We start from the raw sequence: 16262 nt of genomic DNA, 5'->3' as shown, positions 1-16262 counted from the left end.
CCCTCTCCCTCTCCTTCTCTTTCATTTCCTCTCCTAAACAAACAAAAGAGAACGATTTAAACCTTCAACAAGTAAAAGAAAGAGAGAGGGAGACTCACCAATGAGATATGGCGAGCGTGGGCGGCTTCTCTTTGCAACGAGGGCTCCTCCTCTCCTTCACGAACAACGACGGTGGCGGTAGCGGCGGCGGCGGCGGCGGCAAGTCTCTTCCTCCTCTTCTCCCACAAAGCCTTGGCTCTCTCCCTCACTCTCGCCCTCGCTCTCGCTCTCAAAAGGCGAAGAAAACAAAATGAAAACGGCGCTCTGGTTTCGGCCGCGCTTTTTTTCCCTGCGGCGTCGCAATTGGCGTCGCTATTTGCGTCACAAATGCGACGCATATAGCGACGCCAATTGCGACGCCTATAGCGACACCGACATCTGCCGTCGCTAATCGGCGTCGCTATTGCCCCATTCCCTTGTAGTGAGAATGGGTTGGTAAGATAACATCACAAACATGCTATAAGAGAAGGATACTATGAATTACTTATACAGAAGCCTCCATGTTACCAACTTTGATGACTTATGTGACTCTATATCTTCGTCTAGCTTGAAATCATGGAAGATGGTGCAAATAATTTGCTATCTATATTTTCTCTTTATCTCATGTGTATATTAGAAGAACAAATAATGTTTCACTCGAATGATATAATAGACCTTCCAAATCAAGAGTAGTCTCTATCTGCCATCTTATAACATGGTCCAAAAGGTCTCTTATCTCACCCAACTTTAAAAAGTGCATTTCCATTTGCTCAAATCAAAGTTATGTCCTTTAATAATAATGCAATGGACTTATGATGTAGATACCATAGACAAATGAGAATAACCTATATTCAGACTTGGAAAAGTTACTATATGTATATCCTCTACATAATGTGTGTTTAAGACCTATTTATAAATATCCTTATATCGTGGAGGAGGAAACTCTAACTAAGTCCACGTAGGCTTGGTGCACAGATCGGATGTTGTACGCTCGTGTAGGGAATGCGGAAAGGTCCCCAAGAATAATAGAACTCTACTTTTTGCACAAATTACAAGGTAAAAAGCATGAACAACAATGCATTCAAGTTAGAATTACCACCTCACTGGAAAATTCACAACACATTTCACATTAGTTTATTGAGACCATTTAGAGGCCCATTACCTGTACACCCTGTTTATGAAAACCCACCTTTGTTAGAGGAAGAGACTGAAATACTTGAACCGGAAGCTATCATAGACACTGACTTTATGACCACTAGAACTGGCCGAAGATATTCTAGATATCTAGTTAAATTTAAGAACCATCCTGTAGAGGAAGCACAATGGATGCATGCTAGAGACTTAAATGCTTTCCCCACTCTGTTAGCTCCACATTGAGCTAATAGCAATTGAGGTCAATTGCTATCCCACCCCGGGGGTATGATGCCAGGAGGCATATTTTCACGGTGGATTCCGTGAGGTTTTACGGTGGATTCCGTAAACTTTGATGACCAGGGCTCATACACAAAGTGGATTCTTTGTGCGAGAAGTTGATGGGGACGCCTGTCCTTTTCGGGCGTTTCATTAATTTAGTGTGTACATGGGTGATTCCATAGCGGGTGATTCCGTAAAATGCATATTAAATTAATAAACGTTTATGAGTTTTGAGTGCGCACTCATAATAAATTAAGGTTAGGATTTATTTCTAACCAGTTGATTTATTTATGTAGCTGAAGACTGCTAGGTATTCACTTTTGTCGGTTTAATTGTATTATTTTACTAACGATTGTGAATGCTTCAGTTGATGTGTAGAGATAGCAGCAGTGGCGGAGGAAAGCATTGGAGGATAGCGAGTATTCGATTTATGGATTATATTTTGATAGGCGCCACGTCTATATTTTGTCATGCCTATTTATTGAGGCATTGATCATTTATTATTATTTTGTTTGCACATGGGCGCACGATTATGTTATTTCTATTTGGACATTGTATTGGGTGTGCCAGACTCTTTGGGCACCGTCCATTAGCTTTATTCCTATTTTTGTGTTAAAGCAAACTCAAAAGCTAAAAGCTTGCTATTTTGTAATTTGTGCAAAAAGTAGAGTTCTATTGTTCTTGGGGACCTTCCGGCATTCACTACGCGAGCGTACAGCATCCGATCTGCGCATCAAGGCTAGATCAGTTCACGGCAACACCTTTCTTGATGTAGCAGCCAACCATCAGGATCTTGATGTAACAAACGAGAACAATAAAGAGAGGTTTCTCTGCTGAATGGAGGGAGAGTGTTTCAGGCTAAACAGAGCACTCCACATTGGTGGAGACGACGAGCATCGCTCGCCACGTCTAGTGCACCCTGTTATTCACGTCTCCTTCACGTAGAGCCTTTATTTTCCACTCTCTCAGCACCCAACCATGAGTCGTGCAGCCTCCCCACGCCAATATGCTCTCTCACCTGTGTACGAAGATGCATTTATGCATCCGGAGTTTGATACAACACAACCCGTGCAACCAGAACCTGTGCAGATGGAGCACATGTTTTAGGCCATCTTCAACATGCTCCTGTAGTGAATCACACAAACCAAACCCTGCTCAACTACTTATCGTCCAGTGCTCCTCACCTTCACAAACCCGATCCCAAAATCAGACCCAAACCATTCTCTGGGCTGCCGACCAAAGATGTGTTGATGTGGCTATATCATTTCGAGAATGTTTCAAGCTACCATCAATGATCTAATGAGCGGAAGGCCATGGAGATTCGAACACTGTTGGAAAATGTCGCTGCAACTTGGTTCATCCAGTAGCAAGAAGAAATTAAAGGTGATTGGCAAGTCTTAAAAACATTACTGATACAAAATTTTGCGCATCAAAATATTACACAGACAACACTTCAGTAGCTCAACACTTTGAGGCAACAACAGCTTGAGCCGGTAGCTCAGTTTGTAGTCAGAATGAATTAGCTTTTACTGTGAGCTGACCCCACAATGTCAGAAGACATGAAGTTGTTCTTCCTCTGGCCACGCCTCCGTCATGGCATTTCCAGGCGAGTACGGGATCAAGGCCCAACCTCTTTTCATGCTACCATTCAGATAGCACAACGTATCAAGGCCTCAACCAATACTGATGCTCCAATGGCCATGGTTCCTCAACCAAATCCATAGAGGCAACTGGTGGAGTCAACTCCAACACCCATGGATATCGATATCTAGAATGCTTAAATCAATTCTCGGAGAGCATTACCTACACGGGATGACAAAGGACGACCAAAGTGTTTTTATTGCAACAACTATGGCCATATCAAGTGGCATTGCAAGAAGCTTCATATGCAACAACACCACCAGAATGCTCAGGTACAACTTGTTGATGCTGCCGCCTTAGCCGAATTGCCAGAAAACATCTAGGTAGGGTGCTAGAGGAACAGCATCGCCCGCATATTCAAGCCACCTCATCTTCCAGACGCATGGTGTGTTCAACTTTAGCCCATTTAGATAACACATCTCATCAAGTTCTTCTAGACTCGGGCAGTAGCATTTCATCCATTAGTGAACAGTTAGTTCAGGAGTTAGGATTACACACAACCATAGCACCTTCAATCCAGGTCTTGTTTGGCGATAACCAACAAGTATATCACTCTCATACACAAGTTCATTGTACTTTCTCTTTAGCTCAGCAAAATTTTCAGCATTCTTTTTATGTGTTACCTAAGCAGTTGTTTCCCATGACTTTAGGCTGTGATTGGTTTGTCAAGACCAAGGCTCAATTACATTTTGATACTCAACAGCTGGTGTTGCCAGTTTCACTTCCAATCCCATTACTGATGTGCTCACACATAAACCCCACGATCATTCACACAGAGGTCACATTAGAAAGCTCTCACACACGTTTGCATGATGTTCAATATATTTTAAGGAAGTTTCCCACCCTTTATCACACAAGAGCCAAGCCCTCACAAATTAATTTCCCCACACAACATGTAATCAACACAGGACATTCCCCTCCTGTACGCATGGCATCTCTCAAAAGGTCTCCTTTGGAAAAAGAAAGAATCGACCAGGCAGTTTCAGATATGCTTCAGAAAGGAATCATTGTGCCATCTAATAGTAATTGGATTTCTGGACCCCATCTAGTGCGCAAGGATGACGACACTTATCGATTTTGCATCAACTTCCAACCCTTAAATAAAGTCACTGTCCATGATCTTTATCCTCTTCCTAGGATAGATGATTTACTGGATCAACTAGGTAAATCAAGATATTTCACATCTCTCGACCCGGCCTCTAGATATTGGCAGTACCATTGAACCCGAAAGAAGCTCACAAAATAGCATTCCGCACTCAAAAGGGGCTATTTCAGTTTACTCGCATGCCCTTTGGATTATCTGATGCAGGAAGCACTTTCCAGCGAACAGCAAACACAATCTTTCATGATCTAATCGACAAAGGTGTAGTATTAGTGTATCTGGATGACATCTTGATTTACACACAGACATGGTAGCAATATCTACAGATTTTAGAGCAGGTGCTCAAGCGCATCAAGGAATATAACCTTTAGTTGCAATTTAAAAAATGTCGATGGGGTAGTACTCAGCTCAAATTATTGGGGTTTTTGATCTCTGCAGATGGCATACAGATGGATCCGTCTAAAGTCACAGCAATCTCGAACTACCCTCCACCATCCTCAGTCAAAACCCTCCAAAGTTTCCTGGGCATGGCCAATTTCTCCCTACGCTTCATCCCCAACCTAGCTGCCATTACCTATCCACTCCAACAACTCTTGAAGAAAAGCATACGATACAAATGGACTTCAGCATGCAACCAAACCGGCTTAAACAAATCATTTAGGAAGCTGCTCTATTAGCTCACCCAGATTTCTCAAAGCCTTTTAAGCTACAAACAGATGCTTCAAATCAGGGAATTGGGGCAGTTTTATTACAACAGGATGATCTTCAGAGGTGGCACCCCATCTTGTTCATTAGCCGCTCTCTTACAAAGGCCGAAGAAAACTATTCAACAATTGAGAAGGAGTTATTGGCCATTGTGTGGGCATTTCACAAGTTTCACCCCTATCTACACGGCACAAAGGTCCAAGTCGAGACCGATCATCAACCATTGGTCTCTTTAATACACAAACAACATCCACCAGGAAGATTACTCAAATGGTCACTTGCCTTGCAGGAATATAAGTTCACTTTAACCTATTGTAAAGGAACACAAAATCTCATTGCTGATGGTCTCTCCCATTCCGAATATCAGGCAGCTCAGTTCAATCCCCCACCCCTGGCCTTACCAGTCCACATAGACCAAATGGCGACAATATAGCAGAACGATGTCGAAGGGTTTTCGAAAGCAAAGTTGCGACCACAGAGGACCTTGACGAATTTCAAGATAGAAGATCAATCAGGTGAATAAGCAAGACGAGAAAATGATTCCAAGTAACAATTGTATTACTGCCAAGATGTTTACAAAATATAAGATAAATTCCATTCCGATCAGTCCACTGGATTTAGGCCACCTGATTTAATTCTGCAACATTTGTAGATCCTTCTGCTATAATGATCATATGGATCTTTGAAGCTTCTTCTTGCATGTCAGCATGAGAAGAAAAACGTAGGCGAGCTTTTCTTGGGGAAAATAAGGACAAGTATTCATTCCAGCATGAGATGAAGATGCAGGTTTACTGACACAAGTTGGTTTGTTTTGCCCTTTTGCATTTCTTTAACGGATGAGAACTCCAAGATTCAGTCAGAGCTGCCATCAAAGTTCCCTCCTTGAGGACACAGAGGATGATTGTTGATTAAGACTTGGAATCAACACAAGCTCCATTCTACTGTGCAACAGTCAATCTTCAATTTTTCATCTTCTAGCACTGCTTGAATAGTCATCGAATTGTTGCAACACCAACTTAAGGCTTCTATACCCTTTCAAAGACCATCAAGCCATCTGCAGTCTCTCAATTTTCTTCTCTTACATCTTCTACTATCGACCCCAGGACCACGAACTACCAAGAGGTATTGTGTATTTCTAGAGCAGGATTTAACAATTTCTCCCTATTTGTGCCCTCCACTGAGGATGAGCAAAGTAAATCCTCTCCTTCTTGGTGGAGATCTCTTTATCGGACCGTTTCTGTAATGTCTTGGAGGTGATCTTTCACGATATGTCCTGTAGGATCCTTATCTATCACTATCAATTAGCCTCCCGTTATATCTGATGGTGGGCTCCAACAGGACTAGGACTGATGCTTCTGCTGTAATGCCTATTCTACTTCCTACTCTGCCTTCCGAACTCTGGAGCTACAGTCAGAGAGCATTCGACATTGATTTTGACTTTTCCTTGATTTGATCTATTAGAGGTGGGCCTTTCAAGCTCAGCTTGTGGAACCACCCCAAACTCGATGGAGAAAGCACAATAATCCTGACGGCCTCGTCTGTTGCTGCGTTTCTGGTGATGTATTCCAAATCTCTGTTTGTCTCAAATAATATTTTTGATATGCTGAAAATCCACTCTGAAAGAGTGTGGACAAGCCATTGCGTAGAATCCTACCAGTCTGCTATTAGCCAGACTACGTTTGGCATATTGCTCAAGGAAAGGCTCAGCCTCTGACAGATACATGTCCTCCTATCGCTGTCGATAGCACTTCTCCATATCAGTGAGACCATGCCATTTTTAGAAGGCAGCTTTCTAAACATATACTGGCCTTCCACAATTGCTCCACATTTACAGTATGTATCTATTAATGTATTGGCCATAGAACAATCCATTTCCAAGCCTCTTTTGGCAATCTCGGCATACAGTTTTTGACCTGTTTCTAGAGCACCTATACTACCACATGCTTTCAAGGTGCAAGAAAATGTGGCAGGAACTGGAGAAACCTTTCCTGACTCCATCTGCTCATATAACAACTTAATGCTTGCTCACACCATACCCATGCTCTGCATATTCTGCGATCAGCACCGTCCAGGAGACTACATTCTGTAATGGGATCTTGTGAAACATTAGCCGTGCCTCTGCAAGCATGCCACTTTTACTGTACATGTCTACCAATGCACTCATCATACCCATGAGTGCTTCTTCTGCAAGCCCATGCTCAGCATACCTTGGAAACAATGCATTCCACAAAACTACTTCACGGATTGGGAGATTATCAAACACTTGTTGTGCATCCATGAGCAAGCCACATTTCGCATATAGATCAACCATTGTACTACTAATGAAGAGGTCCATTTCCAAACCCTTTCGAACTATTTCACCATATAATGCCCAGCCCATGTCCACATCTTTTTGCTGTGCACAAGCCTTGAACAGGGCAACGAATGTGTAACTGTTTGGTTGAACACAGTCATCTTGCATTTTCAGGAAGACCTGGAAAGCATGTGATAAATCCCCCATGTCAACATAGCCAAGGATAAGGGAACTCCAAGAATACTCATTGCATTGTGGCAGGCAGTCAAACGTGTGCTAAACATCAAGCAAGCTCCCACATTTGGCATACATATCCACCAGTGTGCTGCCTGGATGAAGACATCTTTCCAACCCAATTTTCACTATTTCAGTGTTTATTTCTCAGCCTGATTCCAAAGTTGCTCTATCGCCACAAGCCTTTATACAAAGAACAAGTGTAACAGCTTCTGCAAGCATACCTTTGAACTGCATCTCTTTGAAACAGTTTAGTACTTCCTCACAAGCCCATGTTCTACATACCTTGTAATCAATGCATTCCATGAAATAGAATTCCGCAGTGGCAGCCTTTCAAACATGTAATGTGCTTCTGCTAAGAAGCCACATTTAGCATACATGTCACCAAGAGCATTACAGATAAGTTCCTCTTGCACCTAACCCCTCTTCACTATACTACCCACGCAGAACAAAAATGCAAACACAACGACTAAGTATGTACAAAGTAACAAATGTCACACACACAACTTTTTGGTGGATTCCACACCTCGATGCACAGTAGTACGACAACGACCCCATCATCAAACAACTCATTTTACAGGTAACCTCGCCTCAGCCCCACACTGCTCAGCGCACGTTTGTAGTGATCAACAATGTCCTACACTATGTGGCCAACAATCAACAACCCCGCATCTTTGTGCCTCAAACATTACAGGGCCCATACTTGGAATTTTATCATAACCATCCTCTCTCAGGACACCTGGGTTTTCACAAAATATTGCACAAGCTCAAGCTACATTATTACTGGACAGGGATGCAGAAATCAGTGTCACAACATCTACAGGAATGCCCTGTATGCCAGAGCATCAAATCGTCACCACAAAATGTTGGTTTTCTATCCTCCATACATGTCAATGAGCCATTTGAGCTGGTTGGGTGGGACCTGATGGGTCCATTCCCTACGTCCATTACTGGAAACAAGCACATACTCGTCATCACTGAGTACCTGACTCGATGGTGTGAAGCAGTTGCACTACCCAATGCCTCAACTTCCACAATAGCTGCCGCATTGTTGGAGAAGCTGATTTTCAGTCATGGCTGCCCACAACAACTATTATGTGACAAAGGCCCTCAATTCACCAGTGAGGTCCTCAAAATATTGACCCAAAGTTTAGGCGTCGAACAATTGTTCACTTCACCTTACCATCCACAGAGGAATGGCCTAACAGAGAGATTAAATAGAACAATCAAGCAGGTAATAGCTGCATTTTTCAACCCCTTACATCAGGATTGGGATCAGGTGCTTCCATTCGCAATTCACGCATACAACACATCAATCCAAGCCTCGACAAAGGTCAGCCCATTTCGAGTGCTTTATGGGCGGGATCCGCGACTTCCACCTGATTTGAACTCTCTTCAAGTGGCCCCAACTCAAGCCAAAGCATCTCATTAGTGGTTGGACCTTCAACAACGATAGCCCATCCTACACAGAGCAATACATCATAACCTCCACATGGCTCAACAACGTCAGAAACGCGACTACGACCAAGGACGGCATCCAGTGGAATACGCTTCAAGAGATATGGTCATGGTCCATTTTCCATCGCGTCGCAAAGGGCTCAGTGAATCCCTTCTACATCGATGGGTAGGCCCATACAAAGTCCTACAGCGCATACACACAAATACATATCGTTTGCAGCAACTATCAAATCAGTCACTAACTATGGCCCATGCAATCATAATCAAGCCCTGTAAACTGCCCATTGTATAGGTTACATTACTAACTCCTGGAAGCATCCTTTGTTTTTAGGGGGGAGGTGTGGAGGAGGAAACTGTAACTAACTCCACCTAGGCTAGATCAGTTCATGGCAACACCTTTCTTGATGTAGTAGCCAACCATTAGGATCTTGATGTAACAAACGAGAACAATAAAGAGAGGTTTCTCTACCGAGTGGAGGGAGAGTGTTTCAGGCTAAACAGAGCACTCCACAATATGTGATTGTTTCCTGAATAAAACATAACCATTTTCTATTCAATTTGTAAATAACCCCTTCATATTACACCCTTTCGTATGTAAAAATATTTTATTTTGAACCCACGTGATGCACATATATATTCACGAGCAACTTACCTGAGTATTCACGCATGCCCATCAACATTTGAATTTTCTTGTCAAAACTCTCCATGGTTTTCGGTATCCTTACACAATGTATCTCATTTAGCTTTGAGGATGCCAATGTGTATGCTCTCTCCTCATTCAATATACCCTTGGCCTTGAAGCTCCACTCCAAGCATAAGACAATTCTGCATTGATAAAAACATTATCGTGAACGAGAGAGAGAGAGAGAGAGAGAGAGAGAGAGAGAGAGAGAGAGAGAGAGTGTGTGTGTGTGTGTGTGTGTGTAGTTTTTTATGAGAGAGAAGACATAAAAAATAATTTCTAGCTAAGAATATCATATATATATATATATATATATATATATGTCTTCATGTGAGACATAGTGGATTGAGACTTTGTGAATTAAATATATTTAAATGCTTGGATCTTATGAATAAAAAGTAGCCCTCTTTCTTAGAAAGTTTTTCCTCCTAATATAGAAAACTACAATTAACAAAATGTATAATAGCTATTGTCTTTGCATTGTGTATTTGGAAAAATGAAGACCTTATTAAAGATTAAAAAAAGTTTTATATTATTGAAATTATATCCAAAATGCGACTTTTTATACTATTGAATTTTTTATATCAAATTTTTATACTATTGAAATTATATTCAAAATGTGACTTTGAAATATAAATTTTATGCTACTGAATTTTTTATATCAAAGTTTTATACTATTGAAATTATATTCAATATGTGACTTTTTAGTCTAATTGTATTTAGGTAAAAAACTTGTAAATAGAAGAATTTGATCATAAGTTGGGGTGGAAAGACCCTAATACATATGAAGATGAAGTCAAAATAGCCAAAGAAAAGCAAAGGAAAATACAATTGAGGTCAGATCAATTAAGAGGTATTGTTGTGCATACATTTTTATGGCCTAATTAGGTTGACACTATTGGAGGAAATGTAGGAAAGCAAGCTGCGAATCTTCATGGGGAATTTGAAAGAGCGGAGAATGGGACTCAACAAGGCCATAGGAAGCTTGATGATGATGTGATTAGTAAACTGCAAGAATAGTTGGCAAATTTGAATTTAAATATGAGCTTATTGCATGCAAGGCAACCTCAAATGCAACCTAGATTTAGAGGACCTCCAAGAAATAGATGGGAAAACTTTGAATGCTTCGATTGCAAGGAGAGAGGTCATATTTCTCCCAATTGCCCTTATCCAAGAAGAATAGGAGGGGAGATGTATCCCATGCGACAACAAAATGCTAGGCAAGATGCTAGACCTCAACATGAACAAAGGGCACTTGAACAACTAGGCAAAATTTGGAAAGAAGACCTGGTTAAGGCACATCGTGTATGAATCTAACATGTCTGATGATGGGGAAAATGCAAATGTTTTAGCTAATAAAAGAGCTAGAGAGAGGGATATTGAAACTGAAACTTAAAGGGCAACAAGGATTAAAAAGGGAAAAAGAGGTTGTAGATGATCCAAAAACCAGCAAAAAAGCTAGACAACGAAGGAAGATTCAAATGGGGGACTTTGCTTTGGGAGTCAATCAAGTTCCTTACAACTTGCTTGAGGATTTAAAAGGTAGGAAGGCTGACATTACATATGGTCAGATGTTGCATATGAACTCATCTCTAAGGAAGCAATAGCATGGATTGGTTAGCAATAGGAAAGGAAAAACCCAAACTGGGCATGTTGGAGTGGTATACCTATCAAATGTGAAAGACACTATACCTATAATGGATGCATGGATACATGTAAGGAAAATTGATTGAGTTTATGTTGATGGTGGTGTGCAAGTTTGTGTAATCACTGAAGAAATAATGCTACAAATGCACCTTAAAATGATAGGGAACTATTTAAGGTTAAAATGGCAAATATAGCTAAAAAATGAAATGTTTGGGAGTCATTAAGAACTTGGAAATCAACATTGGAGGACAAAGAGCATGTTTGGATTTCCATGTTATCCCTGCAAAACTTGGGGCATATCCTTTAATTTTGGGACGATCTCGCATCAAGCAACTTCTAAATTTCAACTTTAAGTACATCAAGCCAAAGAAGAATGGAAAGTGGAGATAATATATTGATTTCAAGCCTCTTAATGTAGCGACTAAGAGGGACTACTATCCTCTTCCGTTTCATGATGAGATCTTGAATCAAGTGGCTGGCCATGAATTTTACAGTGTGTGCGATGTATACTCTGGATATTTCTAGATCAGAATAGTAGAAGAAGATTAGAAGAAAACAACATTTATTACCCTGTGGGGATGCTTTTGCTATAGAGTAATTCCTTTTGGTCTAATGAATGCATACAATAGCTTTTCAATATGGGTTAGCTAGATATTTGCCCCTTTCATTAGGAAATCTTTGCAGTTGTTTATGGACAACTTTTGTATGTACAACTTAAGGGCATTACACTCTCAAAAACTTAATGAAGTTTTCTACAGACTTGATGAAGATGGCGATCAGCTAAACCTTGATTAATGTAAAATAGCAAGAACTAGAGTGATACTCTTGGGTCATGAAGTGTCTGCTAATGGTATTTCACTTGAACCTAGTAAAGTTTAGGCTTTACTTCTTATGGATTCTCCAAAATTTGTAAAATAACTGATGAGATTGTTCAAAAGTTGAGGTATTTATCAAGATCATTCCATGTTCTAGCTGAGTATGTATATCCTTTACAGAAAGCAACTCAAAGGGCTCCTTTAGTTTGGATGCAAATTGAAGAGGATGCATTCTTGTAGATTAAAGAAAAGTTAAGCACTTTGCCAGTTGTTATGCCTCCAAACTGCATTACCATCAGTGTTGGAAAAAATGCAGTGGGAGCCATTTTAATGCAGAAGAGAAAGGGGATGTCTTATATGAGGCCTGTGTTTTATATAAGTAGATCCATTGGAGTGACTGAAAAAGCTTGGATGGAAGAATAATTGTTGGTATGGGGTTGGTATATGCAGTTCAAAGATGGAAATCGTACTTGATTCAAAACCATTTGTAGTACTTACGAGTTCTTAGTTGCTTCAGGTTAAATTTTTGATTTGGTGAAAATGCTCTAAGAGTTACTAAGTGACTGTTGGCTTTGCAAGAATTTGAATTTACATATTTGAAGGAGGATACTGTAAGAGCTATCTTATCTAATATTTTGACTTATAAAGAACATGTTGAAAGTGCAACTGTTATAAGATGAAAACTAATTTTTCTTCCACAAATTCATGAGGAGATGAAGGATAAAGATGCTACCTTGTTTTTTGATGGCAGTTACAGAAGAGTGCTAAAAAAGGGAGGACTGGTTTTTGTCATTATGGACGCTAAAAATGGAGAAGTATTTTCTCAAAGTCAAGAAAGTAAAGAGATAAAAAGTAACAATGAAGCTAAATATGCAAGTTTACATGCTGGCCTGAAACAATGTATTCAGATGGGATATAGGAAGATAGTTGCAAAATGAGATGCTATGTTGGTGGTCAGACAGGTTCAAAATGTTTGGAAAGACAATAAAGATATTTTGAAGGAATGGTTTTTTAAGATAAAGGGCCTCATGAGGCAGTTGAAATTTTTTGAAATTTGGCATATTGGTAGGGATAACAACCGTAGAGCTCATGAAGTGGTTGAAGATGCTCTTTCCCAGTATGTTGTTTCCATGAGGGTGGATAATCCTAGATATGAGAGTAGGAAAGCCTTCACCTATTGAAGAGTTTCTAAAAATTGGGGAGTTAAATTCATTGGCTGATAAATACAAAAGGTATGACATGCATATGTGCTCATAAATGATCAGTTGTACACATGAAGGGGATTGGTAGTGTATTGAGAAGGGTGCTGGATGGTTTTGAGATTCTTGCTTGCTTATCTTCATGTCATGAGGAAGCATGTGGTGGTCATTTTGGTTTTGAGCTTACTAAAAGGAAAATTCTACCAATAGGACTTACTTGGCCTAGTCTTAGCACTGATGCTCATTGGTGTAAAAGTTGTCATGCTTTCCAATCATATGCAAAAAGGGTACTAACTCCAAAACCTGCTAAAGCCATTGTTGCCTATGGACCATTTGAGAAGTGGGGTTTGGATTTTATTGGACCTTGGCCTAGTACAAAAATAGGAAAGTCTTACATCCTTACTGCAATTGATTATATGACCAAATGGCCTGAAGCTAAGGCTACAAGGAATTGCAAGAAAGAGGATGTAACTCAATTCCTCATAGAGGACATATGCTGCAGATTTGGAATACTACTAGAAATAGTGACAGATTAAGGTCTTGGTTTCAAAAATAAGCTATTGAGAGAATTAACAGGAAAACTAGACTTGAAACACACATTTGCTACTCCTTATTACCCTCAATGCAACGGATTGGTGGAAGCATTCAATGGAACATTATTAAAGATTCTCTTTAAGATGGTAGAAGATCATCCTAAAGATTGGGACAATTATCTACATCAAGCTTTGTGGGCTTGTAGAATAATGCAAAAGACAAGTATAGGATTCACTCCTTTTTAGTTAGTATATGGTCAAGATGAATTATTACCTATGAATGTCATGTTCCCTATGATGGAGTTTGCAAGAAAGCATCAATTAGATCAAATAGAATTGGGAGCTGACAAAGGACTGAAGTTGCATACCCTACAGTTGGATAGGCAATAAAGCAATGGATTATTATGAAAAATATATTGTGAAGAGAAGGGAATGGTTCAATACACAGTTGAAGAAGAAGAATCTTGTAGGGAGAATGCTAGTTATAAAATATGACAGTAGCATGGACTCCACTTTTCAAACCAGGTTTCGAGTTAGATGGGAAGGACCTTTCCTCATCAAGGAGAAGTTTAAAAATGGCACTTATTTGCTAAAGATTTAGATGGGACTATTCACAATAGTAGAATCAATGGGTTCTGTCTAAAGAAATGCATCAACACAACCCTATAAATAAAGGGGATGTAAGTAATGTACATACTATATGTAGAGTAGGTTGATTCCAGTTTATTGTTTGGGGAAAATTCGGTTTTCTAAAATTTGGTGTTAATCAGATGGTTGTAAATGATGGACAACATATTTAAAATGTGCTTTGACACCTATTAAAGGTCTCTATCAAGTTTGGTGTTGATCCAAAAAAGAATGTAAAAGTTATGATCTTTGGAAGGTCGATTTCTAAAGTAGACTACATGCATAAATTTAGGACTATAGGTTGTGCAAAACTGTTTAAGGATAAGAGATCAAAGAATTTGGCTCCGATTTGTTTTGGAAAGTTCTAGATTGGAAAGAGATCTACAACTTTTCTTTTTGAAGCTTGGCAATCTGAGACCTGGTTAGAAAGTTATGAATTGTTCTGTCTAGTGCTCTATGAGGCAGATTTTCAAGAAAAGAAGTTTGTATTTGTCAGATGTTTTTGAAGCTTTTAATAAAGGTTTGTTCACACTTTTTGTTCCAAACCAAGGGGTAACTAATTATGGTGAATGAAAATGAGCGACTAGGGACATGGTGCTACATGGAGTCAAGTGGAGTAACACATGCAAATATCATTTTTTGTCTTTTTGACACTTACCCGTAGTGCGAGTCACGTTTATAGATGGAAATCCCAAGTGGTACCACGCATGTTTGACACATGGTTGTAATATTTCATTTTTGAGATACACACCTCATGCAGGGAGAGATACCCTTATACAAAAAATGTGTTCTCTCTTTCAATTTTGAGTCCCCGAGTGGAATTCTATGTGGCAAGCGGCATGTTTGCCATCTAGCAACTAAGGGGAAGCAAGAGGAAGCTTAGTAAAATAGGAGAAAAAGCAAAAATGTGAGGAGTTTTTAAAAGAAAAAGAAAAAGAGAAAGGGAGAAGTGGTTGACACAACACAATCAGCATGAGAGAGAGAGAGAGAGAGAGAGAGAGAGAGAGAGAAGAATCTTGTAGTCTAAAGAGAAGGGAGAAATTTAAAGAAAGAGGTTGTGAAGCTGAAGTTATCAAAGGCATGGAGCATGATGGCAAGGCTGTTGAAGTCAATGGGCTGATGCAAGTTCTCAGTTTTTAGATGATGGATGGGCTAATGCGAGTTCTCAATTTTCAGATGATGGTAATATGAATCTTCTTTTTGTCTTGTTTTCTTCTACTCATGCATGGGCACAAAGTATGCAGATATGTTCTGAGATATGGTTATGAGTGAAAGACAGTAGAGAGTTGTTCTTTGTCGTGTTGAGAGTGATGTGTGTTAATTGTTTGCATGAGGCTTCTAGTATAGGAGAGAAGAATGCAAGTAAATGATCTCTACATCTAAAAAACTAAGTATATAGCAAGGAATATGTATTATGGGCAAGTATTGAATGCACGGACTCAAGGTAGTGGAAATTTGGAAGAATTTGCAGCCAGGAAAATGATGAATCAAAGTTCATAAAGCTCGAAGCTCCTGTAACTCTTCATAAATGCAAGATATGCTGAAATGTATCCACTGGTATACTAAAATGATAATTTGAAATCAAAGAGAGTGTCTTCCCATTTGCAAGCTATGCTGAAATGTATTTGTTGGTATACTTAAATGATAATCTGAAATCAAAGAAAGTGTTTTCCCCTTTGCAAGCTTGTGCTTTTGGAACATAGAAGTTGTGTTTGTTGTATAGAGCATGCAAAAATTTAGGACTACAGGCTATGTGCAGAGCTGTTTTAGGATAGCAATTCAAAGAATTCGGCTCTCAGATGTCCTCGAGAGTTCTAGATGGGAAAGAGAGCTACAACTTTCCTTTTTAAAGCTTTGCAATCTGAGATTTGGTTAGAAAGTTATGAATTGTTCTA

General features: G+C 39.8%; 1 protein-coding gene and 1 pseudogene across 1 annotated transcript; one reads left to right on the top strand and one right to left on the bottom strand.

Moving 5' to 3' along the window:
• The first annotated feature begins 2409 nt into the window (after nt 1–2409).
• LOC148013800 (uncharacterized) lies at nt 2410–3395 on the top strand (annotated as a pseudogene).
• A 3498-nt stretch (nt 3396–6893) lies between these two features.
• LOC148013799 (pentatricopeptide repeat-containing protein At4g25270, chloroplastic-like) lies at nt 6894–7379 on the bottom strand. The gene has a single exon (XM_087667924.1). It carries the CDS (start codon nt 7377–7379, stop codon nt 6894–6896), a length of 486 nt encoding a protein of 161 aa, XP_087524050.1.
• Between the last annotated feature and the right edge of the window lie 8883 nt (nt 7380–16262).

This window comes from Lygodium microphyllum, chromosome 26 (genome assembly GCF_053477565.2).
Source record: "Lygodium microphyllum isolate KBCC chromosome 26, Lygodium_microphyllum_v1.1.10, whole genome shotgun sequence".
Taxonomy (NCBI): domain Eukaryota; kingdom Viridiplantae; phylum Streptophyta; class Polypodiopsida; order Schizaeales; family Lygodiaceae; genus Lygodium; species Lygodium microphyllum.
Note: the sequence above shows the minus strand (reverse complement) of the source record. Positions and strands in the feature narration are given on the sequence as shown.

Excerpts from the sequence above, each read along its gene's own strand:
- LOC148013799 (XM_087667924.1), bottom strand. The coding sequence starts at position 7,379 with ATGGGGGATTTATCACATGCTTTCCAGGTCTTCCTGAAAATGCAAGAT.